Source organism: Sciurus carolinensis, chromosome 6 (assembly GCF_902686445.1).
Source record: "Sciurus carolinensis chromosome 6, mSciCar1.2, whole genome shotgun sequence".
In the NCBI taxonomy this organism is placed as follows: Eukaryota; Metazoa; Chordata; class Mammalia; order Rodentia; family Sciuridae; genus Sciurus; species Sciurus carolinensis.
The window spans coordinates 140,220,950-140,248,768 of NC_062218.1; the positions used below are offsets into that span (position 1 = coordinate 140,220,950).

At 46.4% G+C, this 27,819-nt stretch overlaps 1 protein-coding gene across 1 annotated transcript in view; it reads right to left on the bottom strand.

Moving 5' to 3' along the window:
- Positions 1–5,041: 5,041 nt before the first annotated feature.
- Fat2 (FAT atypical cadherin 2) overlaps positions 5,042–27,819 on the bottom strand; it is an 82,283-nt gene continuing 59,505 nt past the window's right edge. Inside the window, exons 18-24 of the mRNA XM_047555511.1 lie at positions 26,688–26,885; positions 23,599–24,409; positions 19,794–19,939; positions 15,673–16,114; positions 12,674–12,827; positions 8,037–8,494; positions 5,042–6,987 (exon numbers count right to left, since the gene is read on the bottom strand). Of these exons, the coding sequence (XP_047411467.1) occupies positions 6,458–6,987; positions 8,037–8,494; positions 12,674–12,827; positions 15,673–16,114; positions 19,794–19,939; positions 23,599–24,409; positions 26,688–26,885 (2,739 nt within the window). The 3' untranslated portion in view covers positions 5,042–6,457. The remainder of the gene's footprint in view (positions 6,988–8,036; positions 8,495–12,673; positions 12,828–15,672; positions 16,115–19,793; positions 19,940–23,598; positions 24,410–26,687; positions 26,886–27,819) is intronic.

The following is a 27,819-nucleotide window of genomic DNA, read 5'->3' on the forward strand; positions in this document are numbered from 1 at the left end:
GGGTTTCTTTCCTCACTATTCCAGGCTGAATAATTCTTTGTGGTGCAGGTTTTCCTATGCATTTGTTTAGCAGCATCTTTGGCCTGCATCCACTAGATGCCAGTTGCATCTTGCAAGTTGTGACAGCCTAAAATATCCTCAGATATTGCCAAATACCACCCGCCTCCCAGGTTGAGAACTAATGTCCTTGGTACATTTAGCTCCTACTTACCTTCAGCCTGCAGGGATGTTCTTTGTTTCCTGACCTTGGAGCAAAAGTACGTGTGTGGATGTGGATATTACACAGATTTTTGCCTTTCCAGTAGTAATGGGTACATACCTAATACCCATTAAGCCTTTGCTATGCCAGCAGTACTAAGCACTTTACGTACAGTATTTCATTTAGTACTCAAATCCAGCAAGGAAAAGTACTGGCAACATCCCCACTTTGCTAACTAAGGCACAAGGTCCTCAAGAACCTGTTATCTTACATATTATAAGTAAGATAGAAATGATTTCAAGCTCATGGAGGATGTACATAGGTTATATGCAAGCGCCACAGCATTTTCCATAGGGACTGGGCACCCAGAGATTTTGACCTCCTTGGGAGGTCCTGGAACCGATCTCTGCCAGATACCAAGGGACACCATTTGGCCAATTTCCCTAAGTCCTGAACTGCTCAAGGTCAAATTAGATTGGACTTCTCCCATGGGCACTAATCTTGTACTTGGATTAATCGGTTACTAAAATCAGCGTGGTCTCCTAAGTTGTGACTGTTGTCCTGGATCGGGAAGGAGTTGATGCCATTATGTTTACTCGGAGTTTTGTGTCAATCTAACCAAGCACTGACCTTGGTGGGACCTTGTAGGCTTATTGGGGATTTTTTTTTTTTTTGGTACCAAGGATTGAATCCAGGGGTAATTAACCACTGAGCCACACCCTCAGGCTCAGGGTCTCAGCAAGGTGCTTAGGGCCTTGCCAAGTTGCTGAATCTGGCTTTGAATTTGCAGAGACTGGCTTTGAATTTGTGATCCTCCTGTCTCAGCCTCCCAAGCCACTGGGATTACAGGTGTGCACAACCCACACCAGCTTATTAGGGAATCTTGAGAAAATCCCAAAGTTCATTTTTTAAGGCCAGTCCCTAAGTCCTGCTATTCATCCAGGGATACATGTGGCTCTTCTCAAGGAGGAACAAGCAGAAGCCTCAAGAGGACTTCCAGAGCCTGTCCTTTGGGGCTGTAGGTCAGCCCCTTGGCTGGGGCCCTTGCAGGTTGGTATCTTCACTAATTCATCTTGTCATACAGAGAGAATGGGTTCACTGAACTGGCTGTGGGTCCTGGGCAAGTCACTGCCCATCTGAAAACTTGACACACTGTATCTTCTTCCCCCAGCTCTTTTAGAATCTCCATAATCTTTAACTCAAGAGAGCAGGCCGTTCCAGATAACCATTCGTCAAGGGTTCTAGTTGTGACATCAGGCCTCTCTCCAAGACCTCATGTGTCTCCCTCCAGGGCACTGCCCCATTTCTGGACAACGCATTTACCCTTTCTAGAAAGTCTTGAAAAATAGTGACTGCACAAGCCAATCCAAGCTGCCCTGGCACCTGAGAGCGTTTAATCCACAACTTATCACACAGTGCCTACACTGCTTGTCCTGGTGAGTCCTAGCTACCAGGTCTTCTGCAGCAGAAACTGCCCACTGCCTGCATCCTGGAGTGGTTCCTTGTGGGGCACACTCGAGTCCTGGCCCCTGCCACCTCCCTTCCAGATCCTCTCCTGTAGCAGTGTCCAAGGTTGTTGGGTTACTCTTAATGTCTGTCCCCAAGACTGGATGTAAGTTTGCAGGCGAGGCGTGGAGTGGTGCCCCAAGGCTGAGCAGACTCCCACCTCCCCAAATCAGGACACTCTGGCTCTATCAACGCACCTACAATTAGAATGACTTGTCCTGAACTCAGTCCTCTAAGCCTCGCTTGCTGCTTTGTGTCGCTCTTCTGGTGTCCTGTGTTTGTGATTTGCTTCATGAGCTCACATGTAAGACATAAATATGGAGTCAGGCAAACCTAACTTGGGATCCCGGCCCTGTCACTCATGAACTTGGTAGTCTCACACAAGCTACTTCATTTCTGTATACCTCTGTTCCCCAGTCTGTAAATGGAGATGACAATACCTTCCTCGAGAGGGTTTTGTGAGGATTAAATGAAATGAGGCATACCAAGTGCTTGCACAGCCCCTGGCCTACAGCAGTAACTGGTGGCTGTAGAGGTGGTGGCTGATGGTAGTGAGGGATTTTAAGGTGAACTGTAAAGTCTCCCGTCTGCTGTCAGGCTTAGGATGCTCGGAACAGTGCACAAGTTACTTGAGAGAATTTCTCTGAAACTGTTGGGTCCTCCGAGGTTCAGGAAGCCAGATCTTGATCTCAGAGAGCACCCTGGTGGCCAACTTTAGAAAGTGCAACTGCAGGCGGACAAAGGGTGAGGCGGGCTGGGTGAAGCATTGTGTCCAGGAGAGTGAGAGGTGGTCAGTGCCCTGCAGAGAGCCTCACCCTGCATTGGGACCTCACCACCATGCAGGTGAGCACATCCCCTCTGTGGACCTTGGAGTGAGGAACATCATGATTCGTTTGCCAAAATGATTCAGGGCACCAGACAGTCATTTTTTAATCTGAATAGTTATGTTATCATGTGTTAGAAAAAAACGGTAACTCAGATCCTCTAGTTTATGGACATTAGCTTCTTAAGATGAATAAAATGTTTTTATGAATCTAAATACATTTAAAGAAAAAAGTAAATTACAGTAGACGTGGTAGTCTATCAGGGCAAAACTCGTAAGTAAGATAATAGAAATCTGGGCAAATTTGGTGAATTGGATTATTTGTGATTTTTTGCATAGGGTAAGTTTATCCCCACAAACTTATTGGTAAGCACAAATATTTACAGTTATTCCTCACAATAATATTATGAAGTAGGTATTATTAATATTATTTACTATATTTGTTTTACTGAAAAAAATAAGAGATCCACCTGAACTCGTACAAATGAGCAAATGCTGTGGAAAGTCTTTTCACCAATGGTACTCAGACACGTGGACTTCCATATGTAAAAAGATAAATCTAGACCTCACAGACTTCACAAAAACCAACTCAAAATGAATCTCAGTCCTACATGTTAATTGCAAAGAAACTAACACAGGAGAAAATCCAGATGACCTTGGGCTTGGTGATGACTTTTCAGAATCTACACCAAAAGGACCATCCACGAAAGAAAGAATCGATGAACTGGATTTCAGGATTTCGTTAAGATTAAAACTTTCTGTTCGGTAAAAGGTTCTGTCAAGTGAATGAAGGCAAGCCACCAACTGGGGAGAAGATAGCTATAAAAGATCTATTGGATAAAAGATTATTAACCAAAATAAACAACTACTAAAACTCAATAATAAGAAAAAAAACTGACTTAAAGGTGTATAGGTGGCAAAAAATAAATAAATAAATAAATAAAAAGAGATGCTCCACATCATGTTATCAGCAAAATACAAATGGTCACAATAATGAGATTCCACTATCTACACATCCAATAGAATGACCCAAATCCAGAAAGCTGACAATACCAAATTCCGGTGGGGATATGAGGTGATGGGAACTCTCATTGGTGCTGGTGGAAATGCAACATGGTACAGATATTTTGGCAGTATTTTATAAAACTAAACATACTCTTACCACGAGAGTATGCAATTGCTCTACCTAGTATTTACCCAAAGGACTTGAAAGCCCGTGTCCACACAAGAACCCCATATGGATGTTTAGAGCAGCTTTATTCCCAATTGCTAAAACTCAGAAGCAACCAAGATGTCCTTCAGTAGGTGAACACATAAATAAATTGTAGTACACCCAAACTACAAACTATTCAAGGCTTAAAAGAAATGAGCTATTACGACATAAAAAGACAAGGAGGAGACTTAAATCATATCGCTGAGTGAAAGAAGCCAATCTGAAACCAATCTTAAATGATGACGTACTTTGTGGTTCTGCCTATATGATTTTCTGGAAAGGGCAAAACTATACACAGATCAGTGGTTGCCAGGGATTAGGAATAAATAGGCCAAGAGTGTGTGGCAGTGAAACTACTCTGCACAAAACTATAATGGTGGGTAACTCAGTATACATTCATCCAAACCCATAGACTATGCAACACGGAGAACAAACCCTGCTGTCAGCTATGAGCTTTGTGGGATGGAGTGTCAGTACAGGTTCACTACTACTCTGGTGAGGGTTGTTGATACATGTGTAGGGACAGGGGGTGTTGAGAATTTCTGTCTTTAGCTCAATTTTGCTATGAACCTAAAACTGCTCTTTAAAAATAGTCTTTAAGAAAGTGATGTCTCCTTGGCCAAGTCATAGCTAATCGAGGTCACATAGTGAGTGTGTGACAGAACCAAGCTTAGAATCAAACCTGTCTGACCCCAGCATCTCCCCCAGTTATGCCCTCTCTGTTCAACAGGATTGGAAAGCCCACAGTAATCCCAGGGATTACTGAGCTTGCTCAGTGAAGTCATATTCAGCAGGAGAGCTGTGGAGTTGCAGGCACTGGCTGCTCAGGGTGTCAGGAGGCCTGGCTGGCCAAGACTTGTGGATGCTAAGTCCCCTTCCCAACCAGTGCAAAACAGTGCCGAATGTTGGTGGCAGGGGCCGGAGTCCCACATCTTGTCTTGGACCTTTGCTTAACCTGCTGGTTAGTGGACTGTCACTCAGAACCTTAGTTTTCCCACATTTAAAATGAAGAACTCAAACCACTGCAGGCAGTTATATCAGAGTTGAGGACATTTTTTTTCCAAAGAGTTTCCTGGACCCCAGCCCCATAGCTCTGATTGTGTGAGTCTTGATAGAGCTCAGGAGCAGTTGTGCCAGGTTTGGGGATGACTTCCAGCTCCCAGATTCCATGCATCTTGGCTCAGGAGGGCCCATAGACTCTCCTGTCATTCTCCTGACCCCAACCTGAAACAGGCTAAGTGACACAGAACATAACAGTAAAAAAGATACTTTATTGTTAAAAAAAAAAATCAAATGACGGACAAAACCACACATCCCATGGCTCACGCTCAGTCACACCCACAGCCGCGAACCACTCACACAACACGCTCTCACCCACTCAACTCTCTCCCGGCAAGCAGCAATCCTGTTGGGTGAGAGTCTCCATTGCTCTTCCTTTTGACTTTCGTCTCCAGAAACAACACACGTGAAAAGGCAGTGGACCGGAGAGAGGGACTGGCAGGGGAGGGAGTGGCAAGGCCACCAGAGGCCTCCTTGGCTTCTGGTCCTTGCCTCTCCTGGCTACATACACTCTGCACATGTGAACACATGAGTCATACTAGGGCGTCCACATGTGGAGAGGCGTGCCCACATTGACCCTCCATGCGGAGAATTGAGTCAGTGCAGGTAACACTTGATCGGCAGGCATCTGAGATGGACGAGCAAGAAAGGGCAGAGGTCCAGTCTGGACGTTCTGCTGGTCTGTTCCCTGCTTCCATCCTGCCCTAATTGTGAGTTCTGAGTTCCTTGTTGTCTAGAGAAGAAAATTCCTTTTGGAAAACTCGTTCAGACAGCAAGGTTGAAAAGTGCCAAAGAATTCTTAAAATGAAGAGTGATGTCTTTCCTGCCTTTGACCAGAAGTACCTGGGAATCTTGGGGTGAAGAACCCAGAGTTCCAGGAGGTCTGAATTCTTCAATAGAAAAAGTTCAGGGCTCCAGAGAATCCTGGCCAGCCCAAGATTCTTGTCATTGTTGAGGTGGAGCAAGTTCCTCTGAATCTGGGCTATGGGAGCAGGACTGTTGGGGGACTTGAGGCCCAAGTGATGTTCCTTAGGACCCCTCTTCACCCCTGGTGCCTAGCATGCTTCCTGACAGAGAAGACCCTGGACAGATATGCAATCAATGTATGCACGGGCAGATTCCCAGGTGGCTATGGTACCTGTTCACCTTCTGCTCACCTCTCAGCCCCTAGGAAGATTACCGAGTGGCCCTCCAGGGTCAGATGCTCCGGGGCCTCCCCTCTGTAGCTGGTATAGTAGTTGCCTTTGGGCCCCAACCTGCCTAGCTCCAAAATGGAGCTCTGGGCAGCCATAGGATGCCTGCTGGCAATGCTGACCCCATAGTTCAGGCCTGTCTTCCTGGGACGGAAAGATGGCAAATCCACGGACAGCCTGCCTCTTGGCCATCCCAGGAGTCAGTCATTCCTGGTTTTCCAGGGTAACTGCTCTGTGCATCCCCTCTCCTGGGGCCCTCGTGCTGTTTCTGAAGCTCTATCCTCAGCTTCCCTCCACCCTCAGGGACCCGCTGGGGGACCGGAAGAGCACGTTTCAAGGGATGGCAGTCTGACTGGGTATGGGGGCTACCCTCCCCCTCCCAGCCGCACTCAACTCACTCCCTATGAGACAGGAAGACGGTGCCGGACCGCGGCCTCCACCTGCCTTCCTCTGAGAACAGGGAGCTAGAACATGACCTCCTCGCAGCTCCCATAATCACTCTCCACCATGTCGGAGCCCTCATAGTTGGGGGGCGCCCGGGGATGGCGGCCGGTGGGAGGCGCAGCCTCCCCCTCGCAGTCGGCATAGGAGGGCCCGGCCCTGCTGAGGCGCATGCTCACCCCCTTGTACCCCTCCTCTGCCAGGCAAGGCCCTCCCCCTCCCTGCCGGAACTGCGAGTGGTAGTAGCTGATGGCTGTGTACTCATTGAGACAGGGAGCAAGCAGGCACTCTCGGGGGCTGGGGGGCCGCGGGGGCATCAGGTCTTCCAGGTTCTGGTTGCTGTAGCGAGGCGGGAGGGGCGCCCGCTTGTTTTCCAGCTCCAGAGGGAACGGGAAGCCCCCATAGAGGCCAGTGGGCTCCGGCATCACAGCTGGGGTGGTGTGGCGGTGAGGCGAGGGCGGCAGAGGGCCCTGGATCACTTCAGATCGGGGGTATTCCCAGTGTTCCTTCCTGGAGTAAGTAGGGGGCCAGACCGTGGCTCCGCAGGGGTACACTGAAAGGAAACAGCAACAGACGGTGAGTTCTGAGTTTCCCTGGTAAAATTTCCAGCAGGCCCTAGAGCTACTAAAATTAGCTGGCCCCAGGAACAGGTGGGTGTGTGGTCCACCTGATCGTTGTCCCTGGCACCTTAGGCTGATACACTGACTCCAAGGGGGCAGGCAAAGGCAGCCCACCTTGCAAACCTTACCACTAAACTGAGAGTCAGGGGACAAAGAAGGAATATGGATAGTCCCATGCATCCCATCCCCACTGCTGGATGTGGCAACTCAATCCCAAGACCTACTGGAGAGTTTATTGTCCTAACTGAAGGAAACAGATACAGTTTGGATTTGTGATAGCATCTATCAGACAGCATGACAAAATGAGATGTGGCTCAAAAGAGAAGACCAAGCGATCTTGGTTCCAGACCTGTCCCTGCTACTGACAAGTTGGATGAATTAGAACAAGTCACTTCATCTTTATGGGCCCCTATTGGGACAAACAGGGAACATATTCACTTTTGTTACGACAGGCAAATACACACACAATATATATATATATATATATATATATTGTGGTTTACAAATGCATCACCTTTTGAGCCAAAGACAAGAAGAGGATGGAGTTCCTCCTCTGAGCCATTCAACTTTGACTCAGCTGCTAGACCTCCAGACTGAACAATCAGAAACATGGACCACTGCTTCTCTTTTTCTCTTAGAAAAATGAAAATGTGCAGACATCTCATCTCCTTTTCACTCCAGAATTCTACACAACCCTATCCATGGTCTACTTGTTTCTGGCATGAATATCAATTATATAGAGTCACTTGAAATTTAGAGGGGTGGATCATGGTGCAGCACTATGAGCCAAGGACTCTGGGTCAGGAGACCTGGCATCTTATCTAGTCTTCAGTGCACTGTGACTCTGAATACACCCCTTCGTGTCCTATTCCAAGGGACTGGACTGAATTGTGGCTAAAAATTCTTGTGCCTCAATTGGATATTTAGGTCTATCACCCCATTCCATCAATCCCAAAGATTAAGGGTCTCTGGCTATACTGACCCATCTCCTCGCCTGACCAGGTTCTCTTAATGATGGACTCATGGTCAGAGTGGGAAGGGATCACAGCTGGTGGGAGCCTGGGAGGCACACTGCAGACCATTGGCCGTTGCTTGGAGCTAGGTCCAAAAGTGACGAGCTCATTAGGAACTGAGGTCTTGCTGGGCTCTGATTGGTTCAGGTTGTTGCAGGAGCTGGTGCTCAGGGGGTCAAGCTCAATGGAAGGCATGGCTTGGGTGTCAACACCAACACTCCTGGCCAGAAGGTCTGGGTCCTCCATGGCCACAGGCTTGTGAGACTTGCAACGGCGGTAGTAGAAGAGAAGCCCAACAGTGATTATGATGATGAACACTATGACCACAATGACGATCAGTAACTCCTGCTGTCCCCAGTCCCCTCTTTTGATCTCAGGGGTGACTAGACAGTGTCCTTCTGAGCAACCCCTTGCCTCCATTTCACATCTGCAGAGAGAGAGGGAGAAGTAGTCAGGGGGCCGAGTCATTATACTGTCCTTTTCTGGTCCCCTCTTACAAAGGTCTATGGGATAGAACCTTTACCCTCAAGAACATCATGTTCCCACATGCACACGAACACACACACATACACACACAAGTACACACGTAATTATCAAACATACAAACATCGGAACTTTCCATCCTTCCCCAGTAAAACCCTTCAGATCTGGGCTCTGGGCGTATCCATTATTTTTCCACCAATGAAATCTAGGTACTGAATATTCTCTCCACCAATGAGATAAGATTTCCAACTAAACATACTACTACAGTGGAGGCACACAGCATACCTGGATGTCCTCTATCTAGAATGTCAGGATCCCTATACGCCCAATAACGGTGGGCCAGGCATCAGGGCTACCTGCTATTCTGCATCAGGAAGTCACAGGAATAGAATAGGATCCTATATAGATCAGCTACCTTACATAGGGCAACTTGCTTAGAGAAAGCCCTGGAAACCCTATGACTCTTAGATCATCTTCAGCTCAGTGTTCCATGGAATAAAGTTCCTAGAAAACTTCTGTTGCCAGTCTTGTCCACTTTTGAGGGATACTGGGCAGTTTCCTCCACCCCACTTGAGTTCAAAACATCTGCCAGTACCTGAAATTTCACCAACAGTTTTTGTTCTTTTGAGCATTTTTGTTGAGAATCAATTGGCTTTAAAGGGCATGGATTGATTTATTTCTGGGTTCTCTATCCTTTTTCATTTTTCTATGCATTTGTTTTTATGCTAATATCATGCTATTTGTTGTTATGACTCTGTAGTGGGTCTTGAAATTTGATATATGGTAACGCCTCTAGCTGTGTTCTTTTTGCTCAAGATAGCTTTGGTTATTTGGGGTCTTCTATGCTTCCATATGAATTGTAGGATTATTTTTTCTGGTTCCATGAAGAGTATCATTAGGATTATAATGGAGATTGCATCGAATGTGTAGATTGCTTTGGGCAGTGTGAACATTTTAAGAATATCAATTCCTCTCATCTATGAACATGGGAGATCTTTCCACCTTGTAATCTCATCTTCAATTTATTCATTCACTGCATATATGGTGAAATGGCCATCTCTACCACTTTAATGAGATGTACTTCTTGTAAGCGGCGATCTCCTGCAGATGTGTCTTGGGTATCAGTTTGTTATGCAATGTTGAGTTTGTTTCTAGCTGTGCTATAGAGTGATTTCCCTATAACTTCCTTGGTTGTGATTAGGGCGTTTGAGCACAGTATATACCATACTGGAGTTAGAGAGACCCACTGTCTCTGCAGGTCATACAAGAGTGGGAATACTCTAGTAGTTCAGACAGGTGCGCTGTAGATAGCAATGTGGGAGGCTGGATGCAACCTAAGTGGTTACTCCTACTATGGAAGTGATGGTCCCTATCAGAGGATGTGGATGGTGGTTCTCAGGCACTGTTGATATTGGTTCTGACCCTTGAATGAGTCTCTGGTAATGGCTCCTCCAGGCCCCAGCAGTGGTCAGAGTCCTGAAGCACTTGTCGTCTGATTAGACAGTGGTGTGGGTCCTAGAATAGTGGGGACAAGAATCATAGCACTCCCTCTGTAGCAGTCACACCCAGCCTACAAGGCTGCAGTGGGTGATCAAAGTGCAAGGGTGATTGATACAGAGGACCCACAAAAGTGTGGAGGCAACAAAAGTTATGTTGGTTGTTACTGTGGATGTGCTCATCCAAGAGCAGGACCTCAGCTGTCCCCACAGCTGTGCATTTCTGGTGACAAGGTGAGGCTTTAGTGCCCCAAACTCTTTTAGTTGTGTTTCCTGCCAGTGATTGAGTAGGAGTGGATTGTGGCTAGAGTCAGCTGAGGTGCATGCTGGAGAGAGGGAGAGTGGAATGTGGTTGGTGCCAGCAAAATTTCCCTCTGGATCATCTTAGACTGTGTGCCCCAAGGGTAGGGTGACAGCCAGGGGTTTTCTGCCGTCCCCACCTACAATTTTTTTCATTTATAGCACCCACCAAGGATGAAGTGGGAGTGGATCACTTCTGGAGCTGAGTAACATTCCTCTTGGCTGAGGTGCTTGCAAGAGGGAGGGAAAGCAAGAATGTGGCTGGCGTTGGGCTAAGTTGCTCTCCATACCACTTCAGGCTGTGCCCCTTGGGGTCAGGGTTACAGCTGAGCCACAGCAGTGTTGCTTAAAACTGCCCAGAATGCTTCTGTGGGTGGGGAAACAAAGGAAACTCGGAGTTCTTTCTCTGCCATGTTAGTGACCCGCACCTGTGCGTGGTGCTGGGCGAGGGATGGTGGAAATCATGCAGGCAACTGCCCTCAGTTCTGTCACCTACATAAATCTCCACGTGACTGGCCACACCCCCAGTCTCAGTGGGAGATTCCCCACTGTCCCAGTTCTTGTGGATGGCACACTCTGCTTCCTTCCACGTGGCAACAGCTGCTCTCCACTGCAACTCACTCAGCAATTCGTGTCGAGAGTCACTCCACTGAGCCAAGTCCAGCTCGTGAGGCAGCAGCCTGCTTAGCCAGTAATGGAGTGCCTGTGGGGTCTCAGACCCCTACAGCAGACCAAATTCAGGTAATAGGCCCCCTCACAGGGGTTCCTGGCTGCAGCATACTGTGGGATTGTTGGAAGATGAAATGAATTCCTATTCCAAATCCAGACCGCTGTGCAGGTTTCGGGCCTCTTATCTATTTATGTAAGCCTGTAAGGGCTGCAAAGCTCTCCAATAGCTGGGATTGCCGGAATCTGCACTGAAAGAGTTTTCTGGGACTCTCTCTTTCACCTTAACCCCTATAAAGGGAGCAACTCCTGCTTCCCCAGCTGTGGAGTTGGCCACAGGTGATGGGATATTTTCTTTTTCTTGCCTTGCTGCTGTTCCAGATCTCTGGATTTTACAAGGCCTGTATTTTTCTCCTGTTGAATTTCAGCATTCTCACAAGGTCACTCACCTCAATATGAAACTATGTACCTGTTGTTTTGGTTCTTTGTGGAGAAGCAGGTGAGTGTTATTACCTCTCTCCAGCCATCTTGCTGGTATCCAGATTTGTTGATCTTTGTCAACTATTGAGAAAGGTTTCCCCCGGACACACACTTGAGTCCAAAGTATCTCCTAGTGAAATTTTACCAGCAATAGTTTGTTCTTTTTTTCTCCCCTAATTTGAAGTTTTGTGTATTTTTTTATTTTAAATTATACTTTGTTCTTTGTTCTTTTGGTGTAAATGCTGCCTCTCCCAGGTTTCTTTTTTAAAATATAAACATTGCTTTCATGAGGTGCCATGAAGTAGCCTCCCACACATCTGGTGAATAACATTCCTTGCAGCTAAGCAGGGCAGGGAGTAGGGCAGGAAATGATAGTTGCTGAGAAAAAGGACTCAGGTCATCAGTACATGGGATAATCTTGGACCAGCCCTTTCCTCTCTGGGCCTCAGTTTCTCCATCTATAAAATGGTGGGTGAACTACATCTTGGCTCTCATACACAGGTTGATAGCAAAGGATCCCTTGGGAGCTTGCAAAGATAGAATCCAGGCCTATTCTTCAAGATTCAGATTCAGTTGTTCTAGGTGGATCCAGGAATACATATTTTTCATATATCTCCCTCATGACTTCTTAAAGACTCCCAAGTTTGAAAGCTGTAAGACCAAATAATTGCCAACATTTCTTTACCTCCAGGATTCTCAGAACAATTCTCTTTCCCTGGCATCCCTAGCTGCCCAGCACAGGAGGAGGCAAACGTAGTTGTGCAGAAGGGTCTGAGCCTACCAAATGGAATCATTTTCCTCAAACCACTTCCAGGGAAGTCACAGTACAAAGCAAGTGCAACCATTTATTTTCAGAGTTCAGCAAAGATCAGAAGTACCTGATTTTCTGTTGAGAAGTATAGCTTCCTGGCCTCCAATCCATGAGTCTAAATCAGTGGGTCAGAATAAGGCTTAGAAATCTTTTAAACAAGCCCCTCTCTCCTCTCTTCGTGTCCTGATGTAGGTAGGTGGTGTGAAGGAAAAGTCTTACCATGTGGGCAAGGCCTAGATGTCAGGTCTCTTAAGAATTCAGTCCCTGGACACCCATTGGCCTCTCTGGAGGTCAAAGTACAAAGTTCATTCCCTAATGGTGCCAAACTCAGAGTGAGGAGCCAATGGTGGGTGGTCTCTCCTGTGCTTACCTGTTCCCCATGTGTGGGTGAGGGCAGATACAGGAAGCTCCTTCAGGAGAGGAAATGCACGTTCCACCTTCCAGGCAGGGTGTAGAAGTACAGTTCTCCCTTCTGTGTTCACAGTGCTTTCCAGAGAATGGCGGGGGACACTTGCAGATGTAGCCTGGGAGAAAAAGAAAGGTGAGAGAGTAACTGACTTAGCAGTTAGGGGAGAGAGAAGCATGTTTGTAGACCCATGTGCTCATGCTGCTATTCAATAGCCATTAGTGATGTTATTGAGTTCCCTCTTCTGTGCAAAACACCATGCCAGGCATTGGTGCCCTGCTGAAAGAACACTCAAATCCTGCCCTCAAACTACTTACAGTCCAGGAGAGAGAGCAGGCCTCTTAAAAATAGCAATGAACATCATCATCATTGTCATCATCATGATCATCATCATAAATTTATTCAGAGCCATTTTTGTTACCATGCCATTTTTATTACTGTAGCTCTGTAATATAGCTTAAGGTCTGACATTGTGATGCCTCCTGCTTCACTTCTATCACTAAGGGTTGCTTTGGCTATTCTGGGCCTCTTGTTTTTCCAAATGAATTTCATGATTGCTTTTTCTATTTCTATTAAGAACTTCATTGGAGTTTTAATAGCAATTGCATGAAATCTGTATAGCACTTTGGGTAGTATGACCATTTTGACAATATTAATTCTGCCTATTCAAGAATATGAGAGATCTCTCCATCTTCTAAGGTGGTCTTCAATTTCTTTCTTTAGTGGGTGCTAACACACAACAAGCGGGGGCGAGAATAGAAGTTCAATAGGTTAGACAAAGGGGAATGAAGTGAAGAGAGTGGGACAGGAATAGAAAAGACAGTGGAATGATTCTGACATAACTTTCCTCTGTACATACATGAATACACCACTGTGAATCTCCACATCATGTACAACCACAAGACTGGAATCCTAATTAGAATAACAGGTACCTTATGTTTGATGAAAGTCAGAATGTACTCTACTGTCATATACAACTAAAAAGAACAAATAAAAATTATTCAGAGCCAGTCACTGTTCTAAGAGTCTTTATGCATTGCCTTATTTGATCCTTATGAAGATCCTGAGACCAATTACTATTATCATCCTCATCAGGGGACAGGTTAAAGGAATGGCAGATGAGAAAAGGAGACAACAGAGAATATAGGACTTTGGTTGAAGTCATATGGCTAATGAATGGCAAAAATGGGATTAGAAGCTCAATAGTTATCTATAATATCAGTGTCTCAGTAATTATCATTAGTTTTATTGTAGGCAACGTTGAGAGAGGCTGGTTTAGTGTGGGGACTATGGAAATATTGCAGTGGAGACCTGAAGGATGAGTAGAAATTAGTCAGAATAAGATGGAGGGGCAAAGAGGAATATGTTTCAGGCCAAAGAGAAGAGATGGCATGTTCAAGAAACGAAAACCATACAGGGTGGACCAGCCCAGTGAGGCAGGGAATAGTGTACATTGAAGGGCCCTGGAGGTAAGATGGTCCAGCACATCAGGCAGTGTGAGCCTCATGGAAGAATTTGGATTTTCCTTAACAGCATGGAGGTGCAGCACTGAACAGTTCTTGCAGGAGAGTGGTATGCTCAGATCTGCATTTTATGACACTCACTCTATTTCCTACTGGAAGAGGGAATGTAGGGAGAGAAGCTGGAGAAGAACAGGGAGCTGGCTGGTACAGTTGAAAAAGTGAGAAGTGATAAGGGCTTGGGTTGGAGTGTTGGCAATTGACTGGAGAAAAGTAAAGACTCCTTGGATCTTTTGAAGGTAGAAATGGCAATATGGTTAGCAATACAAATTAGAAAATGGGAAAATTCTGAGTGGTGCCAGGGGTGTGGACACACAGGAACTTGATGCATTGCCGGTGAAGTACAGGCTGCTATGACCATACTGAGAGCAATTCAGCCCTATTTTAGTTAGTAATCGTTTTTTATTATTATTTTTTTTCTCTCTTTTTTTTCCTCCAGTGCTTGAGATTGAAACCATGACCTTGAGCATGCTATGCAAAAGTTCTACGAATGAGCTACACCCCAACCCATAGCCCTATGTAGCTAAAATAATTATCTGCATTCCTGGGTATGTGAATTCTACCCTTGTGTGTTCATGAAGGAAATTTTTACACAGGTTCATAAAGAGACTTGTGAGGGTTTGCTGTAGCAATTGATGGAGGTGGGAGTTTGACGCCACCAATGTGTGTATCAGGGAGAATAGGAAGGGAAAATGTGAATGCACGCACACCATGGAGTAGTGACACACAATGAAAAGCAATGAGTTAGAACTACCCAAGGCAGTATGGACAAATCTTAAAAATGTGCTGCTGAGTGCAAGCATAAAAGTCATCTAGTGCTTCCATAAATTAAAATTTCAAGAAATCCATAGGCATTATGTAAAAATTCACTCAGAAACACTGTTTGCCTCTGAAGCTGGGGGAGTGGAAGGAAGTAGAGTTAAAGGGAATGAGGAAGAGACTTTGCATGGACTACTGATGACACTAAGGTGTGTGATCAACTCGCTACCTTCAAGGTCCTCTTTCATAGCCTCCTCCATCCCACAGAAAGTGGAAAGAAAGAGATTTTGTGAAGGAAGAAGGAAGACTCTTGGCTACTCCTAGTATAGACCTAGCAGATTCCAAACCATTACTCACAGACTGGGAGGGGAACAGAGGATATTTGGATTCAGAGGGTAGGAGTTTGCCATCAAGATCTGCATCCTGAACATACCTTTCCACTTGAAAGCCTTATGACTGTAGGAAAGTTCCTTTCCTCTCTGTGTATCCCTTAGAGCCCAACAGTTTCCAGCTATAAAATGGAGTTTTGGAGCTATTGATAGCTCTCTTCTCTCCCTGCCACAAGGGCAAGGTGGAATAACTTGCTTTTTAAACACTATGGTGATACGTGATTGCTAATTCAATACATCAGAGTCCTCTGAAGAACCCTGTGGTAAACTCTGGGGACAGGTCCTCAGGCCTTACCTGCCCCATGGGTCTGTGAGCACTGCCCACCATTGAGACATGGGTTCTGGCTGCAGTCATCACTGTGCAGGCAGCACTGGGTGACAGCCTGGCTCTCCAGCAAGCCTGCTGTCTTCTTGCCATGGGCCAGCAGCTCTAGTCCCTCTCCGTTGACCACGACAGCATCCAGGCAACCTTCAAAGCCCTGGGAGACATTTGAGGAAGAATGCGGGAGGACAAGACCACCCAGCAAGAGGCGTCTTTCAGGCCCGAGACCCTGGCATTTCTCTGGAATGACAAGGGAGGTGTTGGTTGTGCTGTCAACTAACAGGCGAACAGAAGTGTCTGACTCTTCCACCAGGATGAAGTGCCACTCTTGGTCATTCACATGGTGCTGGGAGGAAAGGTTTCCATAGAAACCGGCCGGACAGTGGTATTCCAACTGGGGCACTCCATTGACCAGCTGCAAAGAAAACCCAGAAAGTCACCAGTAAAGCCAAGAAGTTCTTATGATTCTATTAGTTCAAAGAATGTTGTTTAGGAGAAGCAGTGTTTGGTGATTTCCGAGTCTATTTCAGACATCGCCTTTGTAGAACATAAAATTTCTCAAAGTTTCATTTGGTCCTTGCCACATTCCATAGGATGATCTGGGTGGAGGTAATATCTCCATATCACAGATGAGAGTACCAGGTCCAGAGATGCCTTACTGATCAAGACCCTGTATTTAGAGTTCTTCTTCATAGACCTGTCCATATTCCCATTCATGAGAATTGGCTTCAGGGATTCAAACACCACCCTCTGCTCCCATCCCCTTATTTACCCCTTCAGTCCCTCTCAGCATGGGGCCCCAACACCTTTTCAGAGGAGTCACAGGGGAAAACTATTTTTTTTTTTTTGCCCTGTTTTCTCATAGGTACATGGTGGAATTTTCCAGATGTGTGCTATCTCACAGATGAAAATAGAAATAAACATGAAAACCTTGCATTGTCTCTTAGACCAGTCAGGAGAGACTTGCAAAAATATAAAATAGTGCTACTGTTTTATTTTTTTTTTTAATTCTGGAAAGTGCAATTTTTTCTCATAAAAATATGGTATTTGTGTTAGCATGTAATGGGTATTTGGATATTTTTTAAATAACTCAGAAATAAATATTTTAAAACATTAGAAATGTTGATGGTTTTAATTCACATAAAACATCCCTGGAATCCTTCATAATTTTTAAGTATATAGAAAGTCCTGAAATTAAAAAGTCTGAGTTATAACAGAACCGCTGACTTAGAACATTTTAGTTTGCTTCACTCTCAAGAAGTGGGCATGCCTGTGGCTAGGTAGTCATCTTTAGATAAAACTAAATGTGCGAATGTTTAACCCAGTCTTTTCTAGAAACTATCCATTTTTACAATACCTTTCTGAATTTTGTCCTGGTTGAATGCTATTTATACTTTTACATATTTTAAAAGGAAATATTATTATGGCAAATAGAAAACCAATATCAACTTCCTAATAAGAAAAAGGAATAACAAATACAAATGCAACTCAAACAAAACCTTGCAATTAAATCATTTCTTTCATCCATGTAGGACCACAAATCTGTTGCTCTACCATCTTTTCACTGTCTCTCACCTCTGTGATGCCCTCACTCCTCTCCTAATCCAGCTTAAATTTCATAGTCAATCATCATCAGCACTCCCTTTTTACACTCTTGACTCCCTGTCTCTTCACAGAACTCACTTGCTAAGCCCACAGCTATAGGACACTTCAACTCTCCACCTGTTCTCTATGGAACAACATGGATGCAGATAAACCTACTGCCTCACCTGCTGGTCCCTGTGGTTTCATGATCATGAATCTCAAAAGAACCTTTAATGCTGCCCAATCATCAAGTCTTTCTTGGTCCATTCACTCTCCCGGATGACCGTTCCTGACTTTTTATCCCAACATCCTCCCTCTCATCCTTACTTAGCTGATGACCTTGCTTCCTGCAGAAGCCATCAGGTGGCACTTGCGGGCACTCCCGCCATCAGTTACATCACAGTCTATATACTTTTAGCTAAACCACTGATGCACTAGATCTCAAAGAACAGGTTCTACTGACCCTCACTTCTTTCTCTTCCCTGATTTGTTCCTTCATTCTCTCCTGGATCATCCCAAACAGCATTTAAACATATTGTTTTTGCTTTAATCTTTAAAAAAAGAAAATTGTTTTGAACTTGGTATAATTTTCTGTCCTTGTCTCCACTTAGTAGCCAAATTGCACCCCAATCTGCCACTGCACTGAAACCACTGGCATCAGGGTGTTCAACAGTGAGATTTATGTTGCCAAATTCAGTGAAGGGCCACGTTGCATGTTTCAGCAGCATATCACCCAGCTCATCACTGCTTCCTTCTTGATACATGCTCTTCATTTGGCTTCCTGGATACAATACTCTTGACTTCCCTCCAACATCACTGGTTGGTCATTTTCATTATCTTTGCTGGATCCTCCTTTTCTCCCTGATCTCTTAATGTCGTTGTGTCTCAAGGATTAATACTTGTTCTACTCTTTTCACTCTGTACTCCTTGGTGATCTCGTCCATTCTCAAGGCTTCAATAGTAGGAATATGTTGAAGACTCCCAGGACTCCATCTCCAGCCCAGACCTCTCTCACAACGTTAGACTGGTTTATCCAGCCTCCAGCTCAGCTTGGAGGTCCAGTAGACATCTCGAACTCACACATCCAAACTGCGCTCCCGACCTCCACCCCACCCCAACCCACTCCACCATATCCTTCCCCGGGTCTATTGGTAACAACTGCAGCCTTCTGCGGCTCAGGCCAAAATTTCTCCCCATGTGTTTTCTCCCACCCTTCATTCAATTCACTGGAAAATGCTGTTGGCTCTACCTTCAGAATCTGACACCTTCTTCCCAATCCCATCTCATCACCTTGGTCCCCACTGTCATCCTCTCTCACCCAAATTGCTCCCAGAGCCTCCTGACTAGGTCTCTCTGCATCTCTGTTCCTCTACAGTCTATTCTCAAAGCAGTAGTCAAGATGACCCTTTTTAAAATGTCAGATCATCGCAATTATCTGTTTAAACCCCTCTAATAGGCTCCATTTTCCTTAGAATAAAAGCCAAAGTCCTTACAGTGACCTGCAAGACCTTAATAGATATGGCCCCCATCCGACCTCATGTCTGACCTCAGTTTCTAGTACCCCTGTGTCCCTTGCTTGTCCACTGGAGCCATGGACGACTCTGGGATGTGGCCTGGCATGCTAAGCATTCTCCCTCTAGCTGGCTGTTAGTCCCCAGGTGTCCACACAGCAACCTCCCTCACCCACTTCAAGTTACAGCTCCGTCATCACCTCAATGAATCCTTCCCTCATCACCTTATCGAAAATTGCAACTCCCCTCACCCCTGATACCTCCCAGCCCATATTTTTTTTTCCTGTAGGACTTATGCAAACTTAATAATTTTCTTATTTCTGTATATTTATTGTCAGTCTACCTCCTACAGAATGAAAGCTCCAAGAGGGATTTTTGTCTTATTCACTGGAGAGACCTAAGCACCAAGGAGAGTTCCCGTCACACAGAACAGATGTTCAACAACTATGTGTTGAGGGAGTTAAAATCTAGCCAGCTGCCAAAGTCAGCTTTGTCAAAATGGGAGATGGGCACATGTTATAAAACTATTACAATCAGGCAAGGCAAACTGAGACTTTCTACGCACCATTATCAGAAAGTAGAAAAACTACCTTCAGGAAAATTGTGATTTCATGTAACTTTATGCTAGCTTTGTCATCTTGCGTATTCCCATGGAGAGTCCCCCACCCCTGGAGAAACACTGGCTTCTTACTCAACAGAATTGGTAACATCATCAGGTTAGGTGGTCTCACCCATCTCTTCCTATCACCTGGGACTCTCTTACCCCACAGGACAAGCACCCATTCCTGGTTGTCCTTGAATATGTATCTTCAGGCCAGGTGGCTATGATGATCCTGGACAGGACTGCACTGTGTCCTTGCCCAGTAGTCACAACCAGCAGCCCTGAAAATGGTGCAGGGGTTTCTTTGCCAGGAAATGGCTCCCTGGACATCCTCATGTCACCCCCACCTTCCCGGCCTGGGATGCCCAGGTGAAATCACTCAGGTGGCAATGCCTTACCTTCAGGGAAATCGATGCCGTTTCATTGGTGAATAGGAGAATGGAGTGCGGCTGGAGTGTTTTCAGAGAGAAATGGATGTGCCAGTTCTGAGCCACGGGGGCTCTGTACCGCACGTAGCTCTGACCACTGAACCTTGTGGCAGTACCTGCAAAAGTAACCAAACATGTCACCACCATTTAATGTGGTCCCAGGGACTGATTTTGTCTCATTCAATTCTTGGGTGGCTAACAGAGTCACCATTTACATTTTATACATGGAGATGTTAAGTCAAGGCTGGGGGTTACTTTTCCAGGCCCACATAGCTAGACAGAGGCCATCACCCTGCACATAACTCTGGACACAGGAATCACTGCCCTATGTCCCAGCCTAAGGACAGGAACTGTGAGCTTAGACTATTAAGAAAGAAAAAATAAAACCAGGAATGTTTAAGTTGAGTGTGTGGAAATCAAAATTTTATCCCGTAGCTCAGTGTGGTGGCACATGCCTGTAATTCCAGCAACTGAAGAGGCTGACGCAGGAGGATCACAAGTTCAAGACCAGTCTCAGCAATTTAGTGAGACCCCAGGGATATAACTCAGGGCTAAAGTGCCCCTGGGTTCAATCATCCCCAGTACCCTTCCCCACAAAATTCTACCATTTCCATGTTATTTCTGACATCACCTGAGGAAGAAGGAGGAGCTAGAATTTGGAGAGAAATTTACACATGTGGTTTTAGGGCCAGGAGGTTCTTGTGTACTCCTTGCGCCAGTAGGATTGAGACCAATGGGTAAGCACTTCCCGAATGAAATGTTAAAAAACAAAAAAAGGGGGCGGGGAGTTAGTGGTAGATTGTGCAATCAAAACTTCAATCAAGTCCTATATCCTCCATTCTTACTAATGCACAATTGCACAATAGAGTCAGGCTTCACTTATTTGACCATAGGACGCTCTTATGTGGATACCCTTGGAAACGACATCCTGAAGAACCCCTTTTGGGAAATGCTGTGTTAGATTAAGCACTGTCCTCACCAGCTTTGTAGAAATCGACCCTCCCCAGAAGCAGATTCAGCTATTACAGCCCTAAATTCCCCATTGTGGATGAGCCAATCAGTCCCCAGGGGAAAGGAGGAGTGAGTGGTAGACTCCAGATACCTGGGGAAGAGGAGCTGCTAAAAAGAGGGAATAAAGGTCAAAGGGAGGAGAAGGAAGCATCAGACAGCCTAAGACACAAGGGAGTCCAGGATCCAAAGAGTCCATCACATTGGAAGTTTCAAACTCTCTGACTCTGGCATTTCCAATGTAGCACGGCATGACTGGATGGGATACCGAAGATGATCTAGACCAAGAATGCTCAAACCTGAATATCCTGAATATCAGGATAGCGGGGAGTCACATAAAATAAAGAATTTAAGGCTCTTCTCTATGAAAGACTGACTCAGTGGTTCTGGGTAGGACTTAGAAATGAATATTCAAAAAATCTTTCCATGATACATGTGACTAGACCAAGGGGGTTTCTGAGATGTTGACCACTTTCTGATCCTTGACCAGGGAACTGCCTACACAGGTATCTTTGGTTTGTGAAAATGTATTGAGATGGACACATAAGTCCAGTTCTTGAGTGTCATATTTCACTAACAATGTTGAAAAAAAACCACACACACCTCTCCCCAAGTAATTCTATTCTGGTGATCCACCAGTCCATCTGCTATTTCTCAAAGTTCATGGGACCACCTGCTTCAAATTATGTGCCAACTTCAGGACTCGCCCAAAATCTTCTAAATAAAAAACTCTACAGGGGACCCTAAGGAGCAGGCGTCTTCAAAAACACACTCCCCAGGTGATTGTACACAGGGTTGAAATTGAGAACTTCTATTGCCTGATGCCAAGCGGGAAAGAGAGATTGTTCAGCCACCCCAACTTTCCCCACAGCAGGCTTAAGGGGAAAGGCACACAGAGCATGGAATTCCCTTTCCCAGGGAGCATAGCCCACCCAGCCAAAATCCAGTGGTCCCTGGAGAAAGTCCACAAATCTGAGAATTTCCCTAATGCAGGTCGGTGGACCTATGAAGGGTAGGTCAGGCCAGGTAGGGGCAATGGTGAGCTGAGGGTGATGTCACTTTCCTTTTGCCAATGCTCCTGAACTGGTCCAGGGCATTGGTCTTAAGGCCAGGGGTGAGTGCTGGGGAAGTCTTGTCAGAAAACTGAATTCAGAAAGCTTAGTGAAAAGTGAAGGCTTAGTGAAATAAGTCACACTCAGAGGTCAAGGGATGTGTGTTTTCTCTTATATGCAGATGCTAGAGAGGAAAAAGGAAAATAAAGGTGTGTGCAGATCTCATGGAAAGCAAAGGGAGATCTTTAGAGTAAAGGGACCAAGGAATGGGAGGCAGGAGGGAGGGGGAAGTGCTGGGGAGTGGCGCTGGCCAAATAATATTATTACAATGTATGCATGCATTAATATGTAACAACAAATCCCAACATTATATACAACTATAATGCACCAAGAAAAAATGTAGAAAAAAAAAAAAAAGAGTTGAGGCTTAGCTTAGGATAGCCAGGTACTTGAATAATCAGGGCTTCATTGGAAGCTCTACAGTTTCAGGTGAACCAATACGCTCCCCAAACCTCATTTTCAACTATAGATAGACCTCAGGACCCTGCTTAGCGTAGATGTGTACACAGTGTTATGCTTTGGATACGAGGTCTCTTCCACAAAACTCATGTGGAATGATTAGATTATGAGAGCTATGACCTCATCAGTGGGTTAATCCACCTGATGGATTAAAAACTGAGTGAGTGGTAACTGTAGGCAGGTGGGGCACAGTTGGAGGAAGTGGGTCACCGGGGGCATGCCCTTAAGGATTATATTTTGTCCCTGGCTTCTTGCTCTCTGTTTTCTGGCTGCCATAATCTAAGCAGCTTTCTCTACCATGCCCTTCTGCCATGATGTTCTGCCTCACCTCCAGCCCAGAGCAATGGAGCCAGCTGACTTTGGGGTGAGACCTCTGAAACCAAGAACCCAAAATAAACTTTTTGTCTTCTAAGTTGATCTTCTCAGGTACTTTGGTCACAGCAATGAAAAACTGACTAATACACACCCAGCCTAGCACACCACAGGCTCCTTCCAACACAACTACCCCACGCAAGTGGCAGCCACCATTGACCGTGGGTTATTGTGGGTCAGCTGTGGGTCAGGTGCTTTGATATCTGTCATGTAATGAATTCCTCAAACTCACTCCAGGAGGCAGATGTTATTATTTTCTCTATTTTATAGATGAGAAGCTGGGGTTACACAGCTAGTAAACGATGGAGCTATGGTTTGAACCTATGTTGAGTCTAAATCTTGAGCTCTTGACCAGCAGGCGAAGGCAATAACAGAAGTAGCGTTAGTAACGCACCCACACTGAGCATCTTATATATGTGAGGCACTCTTCTCAGCAAGCAGCTGAGGTTAATCCTCATTTAAGGCCTATTGCATCCCAGCCCAAGGCTCAGACAGGTTAAGGAATTACCCCATCACCTGGCCAGTAAGAGGTAGTGCTGAACCCAGGCCGTCTGGTGCCACCATCTGCGCCCTTCACCCTGGTGTTAAACTGCCTATTGTATTCTTACTATAATTTTCAAAATTCCAAAGAGTGGTCAGAAGTCAGGTGTTATCCCGGGACTGGACTTTGTGAGGCCACCACCTGTGTTACAGTGGTCTGCGGCTTTAGCCTGATTGAGACTTTCCTTGAACTACCCCACAGAGCCTCCGTGGGTGGCGCCATGCTCAGTCAGGCAGGCAAAGCCAAGGGTGCTGACTGTCCCCGGGGAAGACGCATTCCTCACCATTGCAGGAACAGTTCCTCTCCAGGCGGTGCCTGGGTGTCAGGATGCTGAGCCTGGCTGTGCTGTACGTGGGACCCACCCTGGGGTCCAGGTGCACTGTCTCTTGGCAGATTCGACCCTGGCAGCTTGGGCCCTGGCAGAGTACCACGGGCATGGCTGATCGCATCTGAATTCCCAGCGAGTGCTCCATCTCCTTGGCTGAATGAGCGATGATGGATGCCAGTTCCTGGATCTTGTAGAAGGTTCCAGAATGCCCCTCAAAGACCAGGAGCACATCCACACCAGCCGTGGCCTCTGCAGGCTGAAGGCTGGCCAAATGGATGTTGGTTCTTTTAATGTCCAGCTTGTTGCTAAGGAACCTCTGCAGGTTCCGCCAGTGGTCACTCACCAGCTCCTCCGGGGTGAGCTGGTGGAAGCCCATCCACGTGGCCTGCTGCAGAGCCTCCGGCCCCACATGCCACACATGGACGTGGACCCCAGTGGTGGTGGTGAAGGTCCCATCACTGACCGTGACATTGAAGGAGTAGCGGCCACGAGCCAGTCCCTGGGCGGCGATGATCTTGCCGTCGGGTGCGCCCACCGAGAAGTGCCTGGCCAGGGGCTCCTCTCCTGCCAGGCTGTAGGTCAGCGTGTCCGCCGGGTCTCTGTCTGTGGCATGGATTTTTCCCACCATGCCACCCTGGAACGCCTCCTCCCCGATGCTGATGAAGACTTCCAGGGGGAGGGCTGAGGGTGGGTAGTGGCTCTGCTCCGTGACATGGACGCTGACCAGTGTGGACGAGGAGAGGGGAGGGATACCACTGTCTGACACCTGTGGGCAGAAGAAACACTGCCATTACCCAACAGCACCGCAGGGCCTCTGGGCCCCAACGGAGGATGGCCTCCCGGGGAGCCGCATTGCTCTGCCCCAGGCCCAACCCGAGGGCAGGTTCAGAATGTTATCACAGTTGAAAAAAAATCTGACTCCAATGCATTTATATTCCAGATTTCCTGAAGGCTCTGTAGGAACAGAGGAGGGAGTTACAGCCTATAGCACACAAGTCAAGAACTCCATTTCCCCACCTGCATCCCTCTGAGCTCCTCCTAAATCTCTCCACACATTCTTGTCTTCTCATCTCTTTTCTTATTGCATCTCTTAGAAATTTCAGTGCCCACACATTCTTTCATGGCACCCTGTCCAGCCTAATGACATTGCCTTTGGGATTTCCTTGACTCTGTGGCTGGAGTGGGACCAGGGATTTATTCTTCGGGCCAGTCAACAAATATTTCTTGAGCACCTTCTGCAGGCCCGGCCCACTGCTATGATCAGAAGTAAAGGGAGACTAAGTCTGCTACCAAACCATGTTGGGCTTGGATAGAGTACAGTGAAGGAAAGAAACAAGTTGTGTGATAAGGAAGCGACCAGCAAGACTTAGATCAGGTGGAAGGGAAGGCATCTCTGATTGATCTCTGGTTGAGTCCAGAGGGTTGAGAAGAGGAGACAGCGTGTGTAAGGGTCCTGGGGTAGGGAAGAAGGTACCTGGCTCAACAAAACAGAAAGGGAGCCACCAGTACTGAGGTGAGTGGGCAGGGCGTAGGGCCAGTGGGGATCAGGAGTGGGGAGCAGGAGAGGCCTCACTGAGGGACTGAGGAGTAAGAATGGCATGACCTCACTAAATAGGAATAAAGCCATAAATAAAAAATGTTTTCCTTTCATGTTTCCTCTCTGCAACTTCCTGCCTGACATAGAAGGACAAAGCTTGCCTTCCTCCCCTCAGGGACATTTTCACTTTCTCAGCTGTCAACCAGGGGTTCCACAGTTTTCCCTACAGGGATATCTTGCTCAAGTGTATTCCAACACTTGGAGTGCAGAAGAAAGTTGCAGAATTCCACAGACTGCTGGAGATGGTGCCCAACACTGAAGAGACAGCAATAGCAACTGCAGAATTAACACGACTCCTAGTTACAAGGTCTAGCTAGCATCGACTGCAACAATGATTCATACTTTTACTAACTAGAACCTACAGCTGACACTAACTCAGCACAAACCCTGTACCAGTCACTGTTAAATGCTTTAAATGTGTGAGCCTGGTTTATCTATGTGTCCAAAGATACCCAGAGGCTCAAAGAGTTCTAAAGGCCTCAATGAAACTCTCTTCCACCTGGACACCTCACTCCTCTGGTTCTTCCTGCTTAGAACGCTCCTCTGTCCTTTTCTCACATGACTGGCTCCCAGGGTCTCCACTCAAAGGTCCTCTATGTGACAAGTATGTGTGTCCCCTGTGTCCTATGAATCATCATTTCCTTATCCTAATTTGTAAACGTGTTATGTCTTCCTTTATCCATTTATTTTTCATCTTCATAATTGGAATCAAAAGCTTCTAGGGACAGGAACCCTTCCCTCCTCAACCCCGGCTACATTCCTAGCAGCTGGCATAAGGTGGCATAGGGTAGGTGCTCAATAAATACTGGTCCAGAGCCTGGTCAACCAACGAAAGGGATGAATGAGTGAATATATCATTCCCAGATGGGAGATCTGCAGAAGAGGAGGACCCACTGGACTTGAGATTTAGGAAATGGATTTGGGGAAGTGAAATGAGGAAGAGATGTTTGACCACCATGCTGGCCGCTATTCTTGACAATTCTGTACAACCCATGACAATGCCACCAGGCCCGTGCACTGCGCACAACGTCTCCCGTTTGGACCCACATCAGCTCTGTGGGGGAGGACTTTTCAGGCCCAGAGGTCCAGAGACCTGTTCTGACCAGATGCAAAGAGAGCTAAAGCTAGGGGCTCTGTGTGGGCACCAAGCAGGGAGGCAGAGATTGGGCTTTGGGGTCGCAGTGCTTGATTTTGAAGCGCCCCTTATGCTGTTCATTAACAGCACCTGAAGTCACTCACGTAACCTCTGTGTGCCTCAGTTTCCTGTACCCGCCTTCAGGAGTGTGATGAGGATTTAATGCAACGATGCGTGGGAATCACCCAGCCCCGTGCTGACACGCAATTCTCCACACACCTCTTCTAAGGACAGAAGCACTAGTAGTGCTTTGGCCAGCATGTTCACTGTCACCATAGTCACCAAGCCACCAGGGGCCAGCACAGCTCTCACCTCAATCTGAAGCTGATACCATTCCTGGACCCTCCTGCTGAGGCCCGCAGCAGTCACCAGCCACCCATCTGGAGTCACTCGGAAGGCAGAACCGACGTTCCCCTTGGTGATTCGGAATGAGTAGGGGGCGCCATTCTCTGGGGAGTCTGGGTCACTCAGGATCAGCTGCAGGACTTTACTGCCAATGGGGGAGTTCTCCTGAGACCAAGAATGAAAGGAAGCCGAAGGGTAGAATGAGTCCTGGTCCTTGATCCAGCACCTTTCTGGAACAGTCCTGAGCACCCTGACTGCTCCCAGGCTGAGTCTGGACTGCAAGTGGACTCCCAGCCTGCCTGCCTTTGAGGTGCTGACTCTTCAGTCTAGACAGGTGCTCCCCAAGAGCTGTGCTGGGTCTCAGACACAAAGCCCACTGGGGCCAGACATGTCCTTAGAGACCAAAGGTCAGGGCCTCTATCCTGCAGAGAGGTGACCTGCTCAAGGTCACACAGCTGGCAAATTGTGGATATAAATTAGTCAGCCTCTGGGATGCATGGGAATTTTGTCATTTTTCAGGACAAACTGAGCACTTACACATGGTTTCTTGTTTACAGGACCAACATACTACACATCCAATGAGCAAACTGAGAGACGACTTTGAATTTAAGAAAAACTGATTCCCTCAGGATCATTCCAACCTTTGTTCTCCAAACATGGGAATTCAGGGTACTGTACTACCACCATGATTGATATCTGTCTTCTTTTAGTATCACAGTCTTATTTACAGACAGAAGGAAATGGATATAAACTGCGATTGCCTATCCAACAGACAGACTTTCTTTTCTTGTCACCGCCCGCGGCAACAATTGCACAGGTATTTATCGGAGGTGGACTGAAAATAAACTACTTTTCCTATATTCACTAATTTACAGAGGAAAAGAGACTTTGAGAAGAAGAGATGCTTTGCTTAGAGGTTAGAGGAAGAGAAACTTTGCTTATCAGGAAGAGAGACTTTGCTTATCAGGAAGTTTTTAGAGAAAGAGAGGCTTGCTATGCTCATCAGAGATCTATTTCTTCTTATAGTTCTGTTGCTTCTTCTTAGAGGTGCGTCCTGCATCCTGTGAACTAGGTGCTATCTATCTGAGGGCTAGCTGCT